Here is an 18,642-nt window from a genome sequence, read left to right on the forward strand (position 1 = left end):
AATGCTCAACTTGTTTCTTTATTCGATAACAAAACAAGAGGAAAATTAAATTACATCTATGAAAACTGGACCCACCCACAGTCAATTGTTGTGATACCAAAATATTTGCTAAATGCGTAACATATTGTTTAAAACGTGCCATGATATATATATATTTTTTTTACAAAAACAATAAAATGCAAAGAAATACATTTTTCAAGAGAATATCATTATGCTAAGAGGGGTTTGAAAGGTTGGCGCTTTGTCACATTTGATGAATATCTGTGTGCACTGATATTACATACATGCAATTGTGTGTGTTTGTCATTTTCAATAGAAGCAGTGAAGAGGTCATTGGATCTCAACCAAAACAATGGAAATGCCATGGAAACGCATCGCATGGGGGAAAGATGTTGTGGGGGGAAAGATCCAGAATCTCAATGGCCACCAGCAAAATTAGCCTACATTTAGGCTATTGTTTATGTGTTTTTCACACCATCTTGAGGTAAAAATCTGAGAATAATGCTGGTATGGATGTCAACCCGAATACATGTTGATGTCATCATCACCAAGAAACTGCATTACAGTTAAAAAAACGACTACCACCATCGACTTCTCTATGCTAGCTATGCTACCAGTCAATACAAATGGGAGTTAGCCTTTAGCAGTCACTTCTACTAAACCTGAAAAGGGACTACTTCTAAATGTTATGCCGTGAAAACAGACAGATATATCCAAATCAAACTTTAGTAAGCACATTATGGGCATGTTACAATACATAAAACATGAGAATTTGACAAATATCTATTTTGTTAAATCAGATTGGTTGAATGTGCGTCCTTCTATCCCCCACGGTCTGCATTCCATTGACTTCTTTACCGCATCTATTAGCACTCAACACTTTAATTTATCAGAGATCATCAGTCCTGGTGATCAGGGAGATAGAGAGAGATACAACCACAAGAACAGACAGGCTACTGCCAAGCCATTGAGTAGAGGAGCCTTTGGGGGTGATTGATGGAGGACTCGTACTTGTAGGAGATCTGGTGAGACAAAGACAGACTTTCATTCTCCAAAGAATAAGGTAGACATTTTAAAAACACTCAACTCTTGTGTCGTCTACACCTGTTTGGTAGTCGAATGTTGTCATATGTCTTTTCGCTTACATAACCTGGCCTCACCTGGGAAAGAGGTAACAGTCGCGGATGCTGTCAATGCTGTGAGTCCTTGAACTTGTCAAAACGATCTCTCTGTACTCGTGATCTTTATTTCTTACATTCTTTACCTCAGCCACCCTAAACACCTCTGCTGGGGATATCAGCTGATCAATGCTGTCTGAGAAGCAAGTGTACTCATCAATGTTGACTACAGTGCAGGAAATAATGTTGAAAAGGATCCCATTGTCTGAAGCAGATTCCTCCGCATCGGAACGCTTGGCCTTGGTTGTGGTAAACCTCCCAAATCGCACTTCTGACCCTACTTGTGCCTCATACTCTTTGCTTGAGCCACGAAACACAGTTTGGCAGTTCTCAGTCTTCAAAAGCCTCATGGCATCCATTAGAAGGAAGTGGAGGGATTTGAACTGGAAGTTGCCGTTATAGACAGTGACATTCCCACCCTGAGTCTCCACTGCTTGGTTGAACATATTTCTGAACTCATTTCCCCCATGTCCATAAGCCACTAATGCATCCGTGTGTTGCTTGACGCCTCCCGGGAGTAACTTTGTACACTGCTTTGCCCCCCAGGCATCACTATACGTTTTACTGTTTTTCAGTTCTTCTTCCAGCAGACCCCCTTCCACAACCTTCTTCAACATCTGCTCCCGACAGTGAGTGTACTGGTCATCCACGGCATTAGGAACCATGTCCATTACCTTTGCCTGAGTCACCTGTAATAGAAAAGAGAATTGTTACCTTTTTAGTACAGGTAGTATCACAGTGTAACAATGTATAGCACTTAACATGTTATGACAATACAAGTTCAAATTCAAGCATTTTTCAAATGAAGTACATCAAGGCCAGTTTCCCAGAACCAGAGTGAGCCTAGTTAAAAATCATGCTCAATGGAGAATCCAGGAATAGGCTCACTCTGGATCTGGGAAACGGGCCCAGAAGTCTGTCCTTACAGTATGGCTGGTTCAATCAGTGGTGTAAAGTACTTAAGTAAAAATACTTTAAAGTACTACTTAAGTCATTTTTTAGGGTATCTGTACTTTACTATTTACATTTTTGACAACTTTTACTTTTACTTCACTACATTCCTATAGAAAATATTGTACTTTTTACTGCATACATTGTCCCTGACAACCAAAAGTACATTTTGAATGCTTAGCAGGACAGGAAAACTTGCAAAGAATTGCAAAGAAAAAAACATATCTCAGACTACCCAATAAAAAGAAAAGATGGGCAAAAGAACACAGACACTGGACAGAGGAAGATTTTGAAAAAAAGTGTTATGGACAGACGAATCTAAGTTTGAGGTGTTCGGATCACAAAGAAGAACATTCGTGAGACGCAGAAAAAAATTAAAAGATGCGGGAGAAGTTCTTGACGCCATCTGTCAAGCATGGTGGAGGCAATGTGATGGTCTGGGGGCACTGTGGTGGTGGTAACGTGGGATCTCAACCCTATTGAGTTGTTGTGGGAGCATCTTGACCGTATGGTATGTAAGAAGTTCCCATCAAGCCAATCCAACTTGTGGGAAGTGCTTCAGGAAGCATGAGGTGAAATCTCTTCAGATGATCTCAACAAATTTACAAGTAGAATGCTGAAGGTCTGCAAGGCTAGAATTGCTGCAAATGGAGGATTCTTTGACGAAAGCAAAGTTTGAAGGACACAATTATTATTTCAATTAAAAATCATTATTTATAACCTTGTCAACAACTTGACAATATTTCATATTCATTTTGCAACTAATTTCATGTATGTTTTCATGGAAAACAAGGACTTTTCTAAGTGACCCCAAACTTTTGAATGGTAGGGTATCTATACTTTTACTTGGATTGGATACTTTTTCCACATCTGGGTTCAATAATTTCAATCTTATGACCCCCAAAAGATGTGTTTGGTCAAAACTCTTACCCTGTGAGAGAGCACAGCAACGAGGATCAATATGAATGTCTTCTCTCTCTGGCCCTGCATTTTCCCAGAAATGGCTGCCTTATGTGTTCTGGTGACCAATGAATGAGGGATTGAGAGGAGATGGGACAGATCAGAGATGAGAAACAAAATGCAATTGAGAATAAATTACATTGTGAGGTTATAAATAGCAAACAAGAATCTTAAACTTACACAGACACAATTTTACTGTATGTTTTACAACATTTAGGGGTCTTTCATCACAAAATGTCCAGGCAATGTTTAACTACACAACTATTGCCCCTTCTCACAGGTATTATTCTGAAAGTTGACGCAACTACTACATAGATATTTTCAGTGTGGTATGTTCCTAGACTCAAGTGTAAGTAGCCTACAGCTGTTTTAATTGAGTAAGTTCTACTATTAATGACTCAAACTATAGGCCTACAATTCACTGTTATAAAAGGCCCTATAACCTAACAAACATAACATGAGACAATCAAAATAATACATGAAAGATATGATTTGGACACATAGCTTCAGAGTCGTGTGGTGATCTAAATGTAATTAACAAACATACAGAGTCAGAGTCTGGAAGTTGGACAGATAAGCATTGTGTAACAATGGCACTGCATAGGGCTACAATATGCAATCCACATTTTACTAATCAGTTTTGGTTTTTAGTAAAGTAGATGGAAATTAAATAGAATCGACTAAGTTGTTCGACTGAATCATGAATCGAGGCATCTCTATGACAGTCGGACAGTAATACCTTAACTGGGGAGGACAGGCTCATAGTAATGGCTGGAACGGAATTAATGGAATGCTATCGAACACATCAAACACATGGTTTTAATGCGTTTGATACCATTCCATTCACTGCATTGCAGCCATTATTATGAGCCGTCCTCCCCTCAGCAGCTTCCTGTGATGCTATGGCATTTCTGTCTGCAATGTTCCACATTTGCATACTGATCATCCGGTATGTAACCCTTTTATACTCCTGGGTTTCACAAACTTGGTCCCCCCCCCCACTAATGTAATAAAAGTTGGACCCCCCCCCATGTGACATTGTTGCATACCCGGATATGACATGACATTTCAAATGATTAATTTAATAAAAGTTCAATTCTTTAATGTAGTTTCTATGAAGTGCACGTACGCCAAATAAAAAGACCAGTAGCCAACCAGAAGCCTTCAGGTGTGTAGATTTTTTTTATGTTGGCCATTCAAAGTGGCAAAGAGGCTCAATGTCAAGGAAGTGTAGTGGGAGTTCACTGATGCAATGCAAGTTGGAAAAAAATACGGAAATAAAAGTTAACGAAATGAGAAGGATTAGGCTACAATGAGTAGGCTGTTGTTTTATCTGAATTGGTTTGGGGAGAAAGCGCAGCATGTGGCCTCAATTACAGATGCCTTCAGAATGGTTGACTTTTCCACATTTCACTGATCTTTGTGGCATTTTTCGGTTTGATAATTTGTTTCAAGTGTATGTGGCGGTTCTGGCTTGTTTGGCACCTTGAGAGAACCCGCCCTTCAGCGCCCGAACTCGGGGGCGCCCCCTTGATGTCGCCCTGGGTGGCTGCCCATGTCGCCCGTACCTCTATGTTTAATGTAACACACATACATTAATGATTCATTTCGGTTGCCTATCCTGCCTGACGTGAAGTTTATTCTATTGAAAGTATTTGACTCTGATGTGTGCCAGAGAAAGTATTAGACTCTAGCCACAAAATTAAGGAAATTAGAAGGGTGGGGAGAATTTTCGGCATAACGGCAAGGAGTCGTATACAAGTTAATACTATAGCGAATTGGTTAGGTTACTAATGTTAGCTCATCTGATGTTAGCTGTCTGACTTTATTAGCAAGCTAATTTTCACACCATACACTCAATTATTTATCAGATAAGTTGGCTAATGTTGCCCAACATTTCTCTGGCTAGCTAACGGGTCCAGCTAGCAAGATACTTAACAGTGCTAATACTTGTTCACCACACTTTCTCCCTCACCTCAAACTTTCCAAAAGCCAGAAGTTTTTCGGTTACAGCTCATGAAGTACGCTTCGTCACCTTCTCACCCCGGTCTCCGTGGTCAGGCTTTTCACCTAAAGTCACCTCTTCGTTATCGTTCAGGGGACGCGCTGCTGTGACTGACAAGCTGACTTTCCAGAGGCGCGCTGATGCTGTAACTAGTATGTTGGTTGTCTCCTCTTTCTTCAGGAATGTGCTGCGCTGCATTCTGCTGTTACGTAACGATTGGATGAGCCTTCGTCAATAGTGATCCAAACCCACCCCCAAACCGTTCTCATCGGATCTACACGAATCACGTATGTCACCTATTTTGGTTTAAAAACGGCAAATTTCGCCGAAAGGTGACTAGTTTGCATCTCTGACAAAGACCACGGAGGTTTTCCAATGTCTTGCAAAGAAGGGCGTCTATTGGTAAAAAAAAAGAAGAAGCAGACGAAGAATATCAGTTTGAGCATTGTAAAGTTATTGATTACACGTTGGATGGTGTATCCATACAACCAGTCACTACAAAGGTACAGGCGTCCTTCCTAACTCAGTTGCCGTAGAAGGAAGGAAACCACTCAGGGATTTCAGCATGAGGCCAACGGTGACCTTAAAACAGTTATATAGTTTAATGGATGTGATAGGAGGAAACTGAGGATGGATCAACAACATTTTAGTTACTCCACAATACGAACCTAAATGACAGTGAAAAGAAAGAAGCCTGTACCGAATAAAACATCTTCCAAAACATGGATCCTGTTTTCAACAAAGCACTAAAGTTATACTGCAAAAAATGTGGCAAAGCAATTACATTTTTGTCCTGAACACAAAGTGTTATGTTTGGGGAACATCCAATACAACACATTACTAAGTACCACTCTCCATATTTTAATGTTATGGGTATGCTTGTAATCATTAAGGGAGCTTTTCAGGATAAAAAATAAACGGAATGGAGCTAAGCAAAGGCAAAATCCTAGAGGAAAACCTGGTTCAATCTGCTTTCCACCAGACACTGGGAGATGAATTCACCTTTCAGCAGGACAATAAGCTAAAACACAAGGCCAAATCTACACTTGAGTTGCGTACCAAGAAGACAGTGGGCGAGTTAACGTTTTGACTTAAATCTACTTGAAAATCTTTGGCAAGACCTTCAAATGGTTGTCTAGCAATGATCAACAACCAATTTGACAGAGCTTGAAGAATTTTGAAAAGAATAATGGACAAATGTTGCACAATCCAGGTGTGGAAAGCTCTTAGAGACTTACCCAAAAAGACTCACAGCTGTAATTGCTGCCAAAGGTGATTCTACAAAGTATTGACTCAGGGGATAATACTTATGTAAATGAAACATAGTTGTATTTCATTTTCAATAAATGTGCAATAAAATTCTAAACGATCTAGAAGAAAAAGAAACGCACACCTATTAAGACGAGGTGCTGGCTAGCGGAGTAGAAACTTGAAAATAAAAGAGAGCCGCACACTCTGTCGAAACGTTGGTATTACATTTTTACATCTGAGCTCCTAGAGTCTCCTAGAGTCTCTTTTATTTTCAATAAAATTCTAAAAACATGTTTTCACTTTGTCATTATGGGGTATTGTGTGTAGATGGGTGAGAGAAAACAAATATTGAATACATTTTGAATTCAGACTGTAAAACAACAAAATGTGGTACAAGTCAAGAGGTATGAATACTTTCTGAAGGTATTGTAGCCTAGCCAGAATCCGAATGGGCGTCAATTCCTTGGAAAAATCCAGGAGAGCTTCATAAAAAAAATGAATGCCAACAGTTTTATCTGAGTGCTCAAATCAGTATGCCTACCTACCAAAGTCCAGCACTACTACCGCCCTTGTGAAAGCCACACACTCCTGGCTGACAGCTACAGACTCCAAAAAAAAAAAACGATGGTGAGGGTGTTACTTGCTGATATGTCCAAAGCCTTTGATTGAGTAGATCACACAAAGCTCATGCAACATCTGTCTGACATTGAACTGTGTCCAACTTTACTAGCCTGGCTCCACAGCTACACCACAGGAAGAAAGCAGAGGGTGATGGGCAAATGGCGCTTTTAGCCCTTGGTCAGAGGTCACCTTTGGTGTGCCACAAGGGGGAGTGGTTGCACCATATCTGTTTCTCATTCACATGTCCACCCGAAAAGTTGTCTTCATTGACACTGGACACTGGATGATGTAGGGCTGTCCCGAGCCATACCATTAACCAGCATCAAAGAGGTCATTTCCATGGGCTTGGAGGCAACGCAGCTGGAAGAGTGGGACACATCCAACAACATGCTCCTGAATGGGAAAAAGTCTGTGGAAATTCAGATATGTAATTTCTAGAGACCATCCACAACCCGCACCACTAATCCTAGAAGGACATGAAAAAACAGTGGTAACAATAACCAAGTATATTGGTTTTCATCTAGACTCTAACCTCAGTGGTGACACACATGTGGAGCAGTCAGTGAGGAAGGCCTCAAAATGCCTGCACTTTCTGAATGTTCTTTCCAGAAATGGCCTACCCACTGAAGATCTGGTCACAGTCTATACTATACTGGTCAGACCTTGTCTGGAATACGGTGGAGTGCTGTTAGTTGGATGCAGTAAAAAGCAGCAGAGATATGGCTCGGAAAACGTACCTCAATCCAGGAATGGAATACAGCGGTGTACTCCTAATTATCCCAGCTGACAAATCGAGAAGATTGAAATACTGCTAGTTGTTAATGAATGTTAGTTTTTCGTCAGCATGCTGGGCTAGCTAATCCTATAGCAGCGAATTGAAAAGGCGATGCCTAGCGTTGGGGTGAGTAGCTACAGGAAGTGTCATCGAATCCAATAGGCTACTCCAGTCAATATAGACACTGTTATATGGGATGATAATAAATAACATCGTCGCTGCTGCAAGTTAGCTAGATAGTGTTGGCTGTAGCGGAGTTGTCTTGGCGTCTCTCTCTCTCCGTCTGCTCGCTCCCATCTCTCTTTCCTGTTCTTCCACAACTGCAACAATAAAGTACCATCTTCTCCCTCGCATAGATGTGTTCAGGTTTAAAACGTAGGTTTTTAAAAACCACATGTATTTCAAATATGAAGTTATCAGACAAAAATGAATGTTACTATTCGAATAGTAAAAGTATTTCAAACTCCCATCCCTACTTTCTGCATAGGTTATTATATACCTATTTACCTGTTCAATTATCATTTTAATTAATGATGGACATTGATTATTTTATAACTTTTATGCAGTAGGAGTTTAGTACAACTGCCACACTGGTGTATAGTATCATAACCCAATAATTAAAGCAATTTTAGTATTTTCTTTACTCTTTGCCTGGTCAAGTCAGTGTGCACCCTCCGCAAAATACTGCTGACTGTTCTTTTTTAAAATAATTATGATAAACGTGAGCTTAAAAATGAAGTTTGGTCATTACTTTACATCTGAAAAAAAAACAGGGCAAATATCAGGGACGTCTCTGAGTCATGGGTCTTTTCAAACTCCGAAACCATTTTCAATTCAGCATTTAGCAGTCATGCATGACACAGCATAAAGTGGACGTTTCAGCCAGTTCCACTGAAATGCATCTAGGGAGGTATCGACTGGGTGGTAATTGTTTCAAGCATTATCGTGTGTGTCAAATGCGTCAGTTTATTGTAGGCTATTTCGAAGATAACTGGGCTGATATTGTCAATAGACGTTCACTTTCGTTTTCGGCCTTGCGTCATAAGTAACTATTCGAAACTGCATTTATATTTGTTTGTAGGCGTGTTTTCTTTTATGCCCTCTATAAATACAGTTTCATTTAAGATTCATTTTCGTTTCCTGCTTTGTTGATAATGATGATGATTAGTCTTTCTGTATGCCATATGGTTGGTTGCGGTCATATAAACCCTTCATTGAGTCGGAAACATCGGCAGGTGCCTCTCCTTCAAGTGTTAGAATCTGTATGGACTAGTTTAAGAATAATACACAACAATGATTTCATGGGGAGAGGATTGTCGTAATGGCTTTGGTTTAGTGAAGCCGGATGGTTTAGATACGACCAAAACGGATATTAGTTGCGTTAATTTGATACACCTTAAATCTAAAATTCAGGCTCTGTCCGCAGGTAACAGTGTGGTTGCGTTTATCAGAAATAATGGGAGACTAGTGTCTGTCGCACGGATTCAAGAGGACCTAGATGGGAGAAGATTCACAGGGAAACTGAGTAGGTCTAATCTCGTTAACAATCAATTTTGTATAATATATTTTCTTGAGTTGCCCAGTCATATGTTTTGTGTGCTTTAGAGAGTGTGACATGTAAGGAGAGGATTCGGGCTCTGAGTTGTGGAGATTCTCATGCTGTTTTACTGTCTGAAGAGGGTCGGGTTCTCTGCTTGGACAAAGCCAACATTCTCAGGTGGGTTCCATTCCATAATGATACATTTATATGTAGTTTACCTTAAGGAATTGTCACCCCCTCATTCAAATAGTTAAAGTATAAAAACAATTTGTAATTTAATTCAAACGGGCCAGCTACTCTTAGTCATCTTTCTTCTTTTTTTCCCCAGCCCATTGGGTAACCTATGTAACCGACAGGTAACTCAGGTTGCATGTGGAGACCAGCATTCAATTTTACTAACTCAGGGTAAATGACCATTAACACACCTCTAATCGTTGTTTCACAATGCAACTTAACCAAAACAGTCTAACCTTTCAAAACTGTAATTCTGTACAATGTTCTCATTGTATGGTTGCTTACTTCTGATTTCTGTTCAGATGGTCAGGTTTTCACATGGGGTCAGAACACCAGCGGTCAGCTGGGTTTGGGGTGGGGCGAGCCACGCGACATGTCCATGTCCCGCAAGCCCCTGAAGTCTCTATCAGGGATCCCCCTGGTTCAGATCACTGCAGGGGGAGACCACAGCTTCGCTCTGTCCCTTTCTGGAGCTGTGTTCGGCTGGGGCAAGAACACCGCCGGGCAACTGGGACTAGGGGACACAACAAGTACAGTATACATTATACAATAGCATATGTGTTGACTCTTGTTAAATATATTTAAATAATCAAGGTCCAGACCGAAGACCATGAACAGTACATTATTTGAAACAGGTGTGTTAGTGTTGGGTTTAAACAAAAGTCTTCCCACTCAGTAGTTCTCTCAGGCTGCAGCTGGAGACCCCTGATTTATCTATTATCAACCACATTTTTTGGTGGTTGAAATTATGTTTAAAAAAATAAAGGAAAGTACAGAAATGTGCCTTTATCTGTCTAAAAACAATTTTAACCAGGATGAGAGAGCACAATGTGTCGTGTGTTTGAGGGTTATGTGTTGTAAATAAATAATTATAAACAATTATATATAATAATAACAATAAATTGAACCCAATTTTCTGTAGACAGATGTGCTCCAGCTCCTGTTGTTTGCCTGAATCTGAAGAAGACTGTTTTGATTTCATGTGGAGGAGAACATACTGCCGTTCTGACAAAGGTTGTATATCTGTCTGACATAATTGCACTTTTCCTATAATTTGAACTAAATGTTGTTTGGACCATACAATATGTCTGCATTTTATGTGTGTTTATTTATATTGGTGTCTCAATGTTCGCTGCAGCCAGCGACTGGAACGAGCTGCAACAAACACTCAAACAGGACAGTTTTATCTCTTCATTCAAAGACACTCTTACTGACAGTTGTGGCTGCGTTGCATGATGTATTGTTGTCTCTACCTTCTTGCCCTTTGTGATGTTGTCTGTGCCCAATAATGATTGTGCCATTTTTTGTGCTGCTACCATGTTGTGCTGCTACCATGCTGTTGTTGTGTTGCTACCGTGCTGTGTTGCTGCCATGCTATGTTGTTGTCTTAGGTCTCTAGTGTAGTGTTGTGTTGTCTCTCTTGTCGTGATGTGTTTTGTCCTATATTTCTATTTAATTCATTTATATTTTTAATCCCAGACCCCCCTCCCCGCAGGAGGCCTTTTGGTAGGGCGTCATTGTCAGCAAGAATTTGTTCTTAACTGACTTGACTAGTTAAATAATGTTGAAATAAAAAATAAACAAAACAATTGAAATGTTTTAGTTTTTAGTTCCCTGGAAATTTGCATTGAAACATCCTCATTAACGTAGAGGAAAACACTATGATAACTGTCTGGGTTGATTTTGTTCTAGGGAGGTGTGGTGTTCACATTTGGTTCAGGCCACTATGGACAGCTTGGACACAACTCTCTCCGAGATGAACTACGACCTCGAGTGGTGGGGCAACTTTGTGGATCAAAGGTGACCCAGATAGCCTGTGGAAGGTAGGTTACACTTAGTAGACATGATCTGGAATTGACTAAATGTTGTGACACAACAAAAATGTATGTAGGTCTGTTTTCATTTTAGCATAAGACCTTTTAAGAATTCAATGTTGATTTGAGAAATGTTTTCTCTGTCTGTTCAACCACATTAGACACCACACATTAGCATTTGTGGGGCCCTCCAATAAGATGTACTCATTTGGGCGCGGAGAGCAAGGACAGCTGGGAAATGGAGTAAAGATTGATCAGTCTGTGCCCCTTCCAGTACAACTGCCAGGTAAAACATTCATTTATGGTATAACATTAGCCAGAGTACACGCATTTTCAGAACAGATCAAACTTGAATAAAAGTCAACTCAACAAAATGCTTATTTCAATACTCAACTAAAATAACATGAGGTAAAACATGAAATAACCTTAACTTGATCATCAACTATTTTTGTCAACATTTCAGACCAGATTGATGACCAGAAAATTGAACACATTTTTGCTGGAGGAAACCATTCCTTTGCATTGTGCTCTCTTGGTCAGGTATGGACACAATTTGGTTTGAAACAATGAGTTAGCAAAACAGGACATAGTTTGTCCCTTGTACTTAACATTTCTGTGATACGTTGCATCACATTGTCATCTTCCCAGGAGTCTGAAGAAAGGCCTAACAATCTCAGGTCAAGTGTGGGCAAAGTGACACAACAAGCTATAGATGAAGAAATCATTGACAAATGGATCTCGGAATGTGATTCAAAGTCTTGGAAAAAAGGACAGAAGTAAGTATGATATAAGTAGCTATAATTTACCATTGTTGTTATTTCCTTATTTTGTTTATGTACGGTCACATACTGAACTGAAAGATTACTCAAACTTGTAATTGCAGGGAAATCACAAAAATGTTTTCTTCTGCATCGTGTTTAAATGGGAGCTTTCTTGATAAAAGGTAACAGTATTTAATATTGGTTCAAATACATGATTGTCTTATGTTTGAAATATTACATTATCAAAGAATACTGATTTAAATATGGCAAAAATATTGACAATTATTTCTTGCTTTTATTAGTTGTGACAAACATTACCAAACCTCACCAAAACAGTCTGGCCTGGATTATTCACTCGTCCAAGGCGCATTCCGGAAGCTGGCGAAAAAGGGCAAAGTTTTGACTGAGGTATTTTGTGAATATATTTATAAATTGATATGTAATCGATCCTATTCGGACATTTATTCTGACATGTAACTTGAATTAGGGACGATTCACACACCTCTTTCATTGCACTAGGTTGAAGCTGTTGTCCAGCACACACTACTTCGCTCCCTGTATGAGGAGCCCATTGGAGTGGAGGGCTTGAGGGTCTACCTGGTTCTCCCTGAGCTCCTGAGGGTCCTTCACAAACAGCACAGAAGGACAGATCTCACCGAAGCCGTTGCTGCTGCTATCCTCAGACTGCACCCCGACAAGCTGCAGGTCCTCGGTAATGTTGCCCTACATTTAAAATGTTTAAAGTGTGTCACCCCAAATTCAACTTATCAAAAATAATGTAGTCCTAAATCTGTTTGTGCTGTAGACAACTTATTTTGTCCTTGTTCATTCACTGTCTGGCAGATTTAGACTAGGCTCAATTTACAAAACCGTTGATAATTTGAATCGAGTGTGGTAGTGCTGGGCTAAAACAAAACGTGTGCACATTGGGGGTGACCCTGGAATGATTGTGAAGTCGAGCAAATTCTATACCCCCACGAAATGGTTTGAGAAAGTAATCTGTGTGTTAACATGGCCTGTAGGTGACTGCTGGTCCTCATTGAAGCCGTCTGTCATGACCAAGCACATTGGGGTGTGGAAGAAGGCCCTGTCGGGGATTCTGAGGAATGAACATATTCTACGCACTCGTGATACTGGGATCAAGCACCTGCTCCAGGTCCTCGGCCATCTCCACAGAGTCAGTTTCCATGCTTCACTGCTCGTACTGTCAATCCATTTATAATGCTGTTTTTCCATTTTGACCAGTCAACTTCGAGGACCGATCTGGTGACAGGGTGGCAGTTATTTAATTGCAACCTATTTAGAATCGATGAGACTGTAACTGAGATTTGATGAAATCATATTTTGCTGACAAACATGGAAAATATTTAGTTAATACTTGCTAATAATTGTTTATTTATTATCAATGTATTTCACTTTTCTATATTATTTTAAAGGCAAACCAGAAATCCGTAGAGACCCAGACTGTTCCAGACAGTACCTTTTGTATGGAGGAGGTTCACTTCAATCCCATATTTCTAGAGGAGGATGTAAAGCTTTGGCGTTTATGGTCAAAGCAGGTAAGAAAAGTTATTTTGTCTCAGTCACTGATTGCTAACAATGCTAGTTGCTGTCATTCTTGAAGTGTTTTAATGTTCGTTATTTGGGTCTTAGAAAGTGTCCTAGCTTCATCTCAGTAGAGGCTTGAGATTTCCTCTACCTGAAATGGTCTGGAAAGAAAGAGTGAAGGAAACATTTTGTTTTCCTACTGGAGAATCTTTCTCACCTACTAAAGTTCCTCCTTATCACTGCAGATGAACATCATTAGACAAAGAATCTCCTTAATTGAGATGCCTTGTATGTTTTCTTTTACATCACTTTCAGGATGTGGATCAGACACCTGCCATCTTTTGTCGTTACCCATTCTTGATGAATCTGCAGAGCAAGATAAACGTTTTTAACATCAACGCCGCACTCACAAAGGTAATGAAACTTGCTTCTCAATATATAGTATTATAATATACAGCAGATACTATAAATCAAGGTGGCTAACCCCCTACTAGAGACCAACTGACTGTATGCAGGCTTTTGCTCTTGCCCTGCTCTAACACACCTGGTTCTACTAATCAGATGCTCACCAGGATCTTGATTAGCTGAATCAGGTGTGTTAGAACAGGGCTGGAGCAAACGCCTGCATATCAAGTAGCTCTGGGGTGTTGACCATCACTACTGATGAAACCAACCATATTTCTTAACCTTTTTGATGGGAGAAACTGGTTGAAATAATACCTGTATTGTATACTAGAAAAGCACTAACTGAAGACTTAACATTGTACTCTATGCATTGCAGAATCCCCCTAACAATCGCCAAAGGACTGGCATGTGGCCTTTTGACATGTTCCTCGTGGCGGCGCCTGCTCCGTTCTTTGAGCTGAGGCTGAATAGAGCATCACTCATCGAAGACACTTTCCATCAACTGAGTGTAGCGTATCACAGTACCTTCAAGAGGTCCCTTGTGGTAAGTCCATATTTTTTAATATGATGGGACAATGTTTTGAACAGAGAAGGGCTATTCCAAAATGTGCTGCTTACATCTCTCAGGTGTATTTCAACGAGGATGTGAAGCTGACAGATGTCTACAAAAGGGACTTCTTTCTCCATTTGTTTGATAAGCTGTTGGTACCCGAGTCTGGGATGTTCATGTACAACGACACCAATACGCTGGCCTGGTTCCCTGCAATGGTGAGGCACGTTTAGGGAAATCGCACATGGATTATGAGGTTTTCTGCTCCTAAACACATTATTTTATTTCTATATAGATAATCATTGTACTTTCAAATAGCTTCAAATATGCTGGTAGTGAAACACTGTAATAATATGTTCCTAGAGAGGATCTACTACTGTATTAATACTGTATTAATACTGTATTTCTAGCCTAGTACTGTATTCTAGAAACCACACTACCTTCCCTTTACTGTATATTAAGCTATACTTTTCCGCAGGTTAAGAACAGCATGTCTTGTACTTTCACTCATGGTTTATTTCTTGTCTCTTGTCCAACACATCCTCACTAACAGCCTAGAGTGGAGGAGAAGCATTATTTCCTGTTTGGGGTTCTGTGTGGGATGGCCCTGTACAACAACAACATGGTGCACCTCCCCTTCCCCATGGCCTTCTTCAAGAAGCTGGTGAACATCAATCCCTCTTTAGAGGACCTGAGAGAGTTTAGCCCCATTGAAGCAGGGTAAGTTCAGACCATAATATATTGTTATCCCTTAGTCAGTAATGTATTACAGTACAGGCAGTTGTATTTGTTATAAGGACACCAAGGACAGATTAAGAAATTGCATCTCAAGGCATTTTATTGCATCTCAAGGGCAGGGCACTTGCTCTGTGAGGATAAGCAATTATTAATTATTTGGATAAATAGTTTTTCATTTATGAAAGCATCATGATTTATTGATTGCCAATTTATAATTTTCACATATTATTTTCAATGGTTTTGAAGGAGTTTGCAGTACATCTTGGATTACCCTGATGATGATGTTGAAAACATGGACATGACTTTCTCAGTATGTATTGCATTCAAACAGTTTGATCGATGAACAAATACAATGTAACATAATACAGATGCAGGATTTTAATTTGATCACTCTTTTGTTGCTGACAATTTTCCCACACTGCAAGAAATGCAAACTTGTAGTGTATTTTAAAGACTTCTAAAGTTAGTAATTTCCACTTTAAAATGACCCCTACAAAATAATGTCCATTAAATATAATTATGGTCCGTATCACATAAGGCCGTGATTGGGAGTTCCATAGGGCGGCGCACAATTGGCCCAGCATTGGGTTTGGCTGGGGTAGGCCTTTGTAAAAAAATATTTGTTATTTTATTTAACCTTTTATTTAACCAGGTAGGCCAGTTGAAAACAAGTTCTCATTTACAACTGCAACCTGGCCAAGATAAAGCAAATCAGTGCGACAAAAACAACAACACAGAGTTACACATGGGATAAACAATCGTACAGTCAATAACACAATAGAACATTTTTATACAGTGTGTGCAAATGAAGTAAGGAGGTAAGGCAATAAATAGGCCATATTGGCGAAGTAATTACAATTTAGCAATTAACACTGGAGTGATAGATGTGCAGATGAGGATGCTGCTCTGACAGCTGATGCTTGAAGTTAGTGAGGGAGATCAACTTCAGTGATTTTTGCATTTCGTACCAGTCATTGGCAGCAGAGAACTGGAAGGAAAGACATCCAAAGGAAGACCAGTGAAATATACCTGCTGGAAGCCGTGCTACGGGTGGGTGTTGCTATGGTTACCAATAAGCTGAGATAAGGCGGAGCTTTACCTAGCAAAGACCTATAGATGACCTGGAGCCAGTGGGTTTGGTGACGCGTATGTAGCGAGAACCATTCAACGAGAGCATACAGGTCACAATGGTGGGTAGTATATGGGGCTTTGGTGACAAAACGGATGGCACTGTGATAGACTGCATCCAATTTGCTGTGAGTGTTTGGAGGCTATTTTGTAAATGACATCGCCGAAGTCAAGGATCGGCAGGATAAATAAGAATTTGTTCTTAACTGACTTAGTTAAATAAATAAAAATAATTCACATTTTCTGTTGCTGCAGGATTTTCTTCCTGCTGTATCAAATTGGCTCAAATTAAGATCCTACATCTGTAGTTAATTGAAGTGAAGTGGTATGAATTACTGAACATACGATAAATTATATTATTTCAGTGTGTATGTCTCTCGCATATCACTCCCATCTATTTATCCATACCCTCAGTCTGCAGTGTTATCATTGTTCATTTTCCTCACTTTTTTCATTACTCACTATTATAGGTGATGTGGGGTGATGTAGCGGTGGAACTTGATCCCAAAGAAACTGGAAAACTCGTCACAAGTGCCAACAAGTAAGATTATAGCAATATTTACAATTGACAAAATACAAGGTTTACAGTATGCCACGTTTTTCCATTGCTACAGCTGCCAGGATTGGGGTCAATTCCATTTCGACAATATCATCTCACATTGAAATGTAAATGTATGAATGGAGAAATCATAATGGAATGTAAATGACGCTTCTCGTTCCTTGAAGTGACATCAACTGGAATTGACAGCAACCTATACTAGCTACAACTCAATGGATATCTGACTCTGTGTGTCATTCTTTTGACAGGAAGGAGTTTGTTGACACCTATGTGAACTACATCTTCAACCAGTCAGTAGAGGTGGTGTTTGAAGAGTTCAGGAAAGGCTTCTTCAAGGTGTGTGACAAGGACGTGGTGGAGTTCTTCCAGCCAGAGGAACTGAGGGGAGTGATGGTGGGGAAGGAGAATTTCGACTGGGAAACACTGAAACAGGTCAGAACCATGTTTTGTTACTACATGACTGAAGCTCAATCCCAAATCTACTCTGTGTCAATTGTCTACATCTGAGAGCATTAGACAAGTAAAAACATATAATATATGCAGAAATGTCACCTAGCCTATCAGAGGGCAAGATGGAGCCTTAAAAACAAGTGTCCTGGGGTTGATTTGGGATTCATGGTGAACATGTTCTGCAACCTGGCTAAAATGTTTTGATGCATTGATTTGACAAGTAGTTTGAATGGTGTCAAGTGTCTATTGCTTCACCATATATTAATTGAGGGCATTTCCCCCCCGAACTAGACTCTGTGTATGAAGGAGAGTACCATGCTGGGCATCCCAACATCGTCACATTCTGGGAGGTGTTTGAGGAACTGACAGAGGATCAAAAGAAAGCGTTCCTGTGTAAGTATGGAACGTTTTCATTGTAACAGATGAACCAATAACGTAGGCTACTGAGAATAAAGTTCTATTCTGTCATTCACTGCCCTCTCCCTTTTACCACCTTTGCCCCTTCAGTGTTCCTGACTGGCTGTGATCGTGTGCCCATCCTGGGTATGAACCAGATCAGGATGACGGTCCAAACCCTTCTCAACTCCTCCCAACAGCATTTCCCAGAGGCGCTGACCTGTCACTCTCTGTTGCAGCTGCCCATCTACCCCTCCAAAGAGACACTACAGAGCAGGCTTATAGAAGCTGTTGGCCACAACAGAGGCTTCTGGAATGAATAATGGGTGTTTTGTGTTGCTGCTGTGTATAGTCCTCTCCCGTGTTCATCTTTTCATTGTTCCATAGTTGGGTTTAAGATTTGGATTGTTTTAATGTAGGGTTGTATTTCAAATCCTAACTTGAGATCTGTGTGGTACTATGACATTATCATATTGCATTCACCTATTTTTATTAAAACATTTATAAATCAAAAAGTACAGCATGGTTTGTGCCTGCACATTAAACAACACATTAACAAAAATGATAACAACCAAGATACAAGGAAATCCCAAAGTATTTGAAATAATCTAAATGTTAAAAGGAAGCATATCAGATTTTCAGTTGAACACAAGAACTATTCATTTACTCAAGTTCATAGCACTTCTAAATGAGTAATTTTCCTTTGTGAACATGATTCCACTTCCAAAAAGACATACATACTGTTCAAATGACGAATACTTAATTCCCTTTAAATAGA

The 18,642-nt window shown here is 39.9% G+C and overlaps 2 protein-coding genes across 10 annotated transcripts in view; one reads left to right on the top strand and one right to left on the bottom strand.

Moving 5' to 3' along the window:
- On the bottom strand, positions 1 to 7,853 carry LOC109901112 (T-cell ecto-ADP-ribosyltransferase 2-like). Of its 2 annotated transcripts, none has more exons than XM_031837751.1 (4): positions 7,704 to 7,853; positions 3,060 to 3,147; positions 1,161 to 1,867; positions 1 to 1,022 (listed from the first exon to the last, which is right to left on the bottom strand). In XM_031837751.1, exons 2-4 carry the CDS (start codon positions 3,117 to 3,119, stop codon positions 890 to 892), a joined length of 900 nt encoding a protein of 299 aa, XP_031693611.1. In that variant the 5' UTR covers positions 3,120 to 3,147; positions 7,704 to 7,853; the 3' UTR covers positions 1 to 889. The 2 variants fall into 2 exon arrangements, with proteins under 2 accessions (XP_031693611.1, XP_020352734.1); XM_020497145.2 differs by lacking the exon at positions 7,704 to 7,853 and adding an exon at positions 5,065 to 5,390.
- LOC109901115 (probable E3 ubiquitin-protein ligase HERC3) overlaps positions 7,757 to 18,642 on the top strand; it is a 24,431-nt gene continuing 13,545 nt past the window's right edge. Inside the window, exons 1-24 of one of the 8 annotated variants that reach the window (XM_031837730.1) lie at positions 8,578 to 8,665; positions 9,168 to 9,266; positions 9,347 to 9,458; positions 9,610 to 9,686; positions 9,818 to 10,045; positions 10,438 to 10,529; positions 11,208 to 11,338; positions 11,491 to 11,615; positions 11,793 to 11,869; positions 11,978 to 12,105; positions 12,213 to 12,272; positions 12,393 to 12,498; positions 12,610 to 12,802; positions 13,113 to 13,267; positions 13,527 to 13,649; positions 13,954 to 14,052; positions 14,420 to 14,587; positions 14,671 to 14,811; positions 15,147 to 15,313; positions 15,578 to 15,641; positions 16,930 to 17,000; positions 17,267 to 17,450; positions 17,760 to 17,861; positions 17,976 to 18,382. In XM_031837730.1, the coding sequence (XP_031693590.1) occupies positions 8,596 to 8,665; positions 9,168 to 9,266; positions 9,347 to 9,458; positions 9,610 to 9,686; positions 9,818 to 10,045; positions 10,438 to 10,529; positions 11,208 to 11,338; positions 11,491 to 11,615; positions 11,793 to 11,869; positions 11,978 to 12,105; positions 12,213 to 12,272; positions 12,393 to 12,498; positions 12,610 to 12,802; positions 13,113 to 13,267; positions 13,527 to 13,649; positions 13,954 to 14,052; positions 14,420 to 14,587; positions 14,671 to 14,811; positions 15,147 to 15,313; positions 15,578 to 15,641; positions 16,930 to 17,000; positions 17,267 to 17,450; positions 17,760 to 17,834 (2,745 nt within the window). In that variant the 5' untranslated portion in view covers positions 8,578 to 8,595 and the 3' untranslated portion in view covers positions 17,835 to 17,861; positions 17,976 to 18,382. Of the gene's footprint in view, positions 7,868 to 8,543; positions 8,666 to 8,704; positions 9,267 to 9,346; positions 9,459 to 9,609; positions 9,687 to 9,817; positions 10,046 to 10,437; positions 10,530 to 11,207; positions 11,339 to 11,490; positions 11,616 to 11,792; positions 11,870 to 11,977; positions 12,106 to 12,212; positions 12,273 to 12,392; positions 12,499 to 12,609; positions 12,803 to 13,112; positions 13,268 to 13,526; positions 13,650 to 13,953; positions 14,053 to 14,419; positions 14,588 to 14,670; positions 14,812 to 15,146; positions 15,314 to 15,577; positions 15,642 to 16,929; positions 17,001 to 17,266; positions 17,451 to 17,759; positions 17,862 to 17,975; positions 18,383 to 18,642 lie in introns of those variants that run through there. The other 7 variants (XR_004211989.1, XM_031837729.1, XM_031837726.1 and 4 more) reach the window with 7 other exon arrangements.

This window comes from Oncorhynchus kisutch, linkage group LG12 (assembly GCF_002021735.2).
Source record: "Oncorhynchus kisutch isolate 150728-3 linkage group LG12, Okis_V2, whole genome shotgun sequence".
NCBI classification, from domain to species: Eukaryota; Metazoa; Chordata; class Actinopteri; order Salmoniformes; family Salmonidae; genus Oncorhynchus; species Oncorhynchus kisutch.

What these genes read in the sequence shown, in the direction of transcription:
- LOC109901112 (XM_031837751.1), bottom strand. Translation starts at nt 3,119, where the DNA reads ATGCAGGGCCAGAGAGAGAAGACATTCATATTGATCCTCGTTGCTGTG. An exon ending in TTGCTGTGCTCTCTCACAGG is followed by an intron (nt 1,868 to 3,059) that starts GTAAGAGTTTTG and finishes TTTCTATTACAG; the next exon opens with GTGACTCAGGCAAAGGTAAT. An exon ending in GACTGTTACCTCTTTCCCAG is followed by an intron (nt 1,023 to 1,160) that starts GTGAGGCCAGGT and finishes TTGTCTCACCAG; the next exon opens with ATCTCCTACAAGTACGAGTC.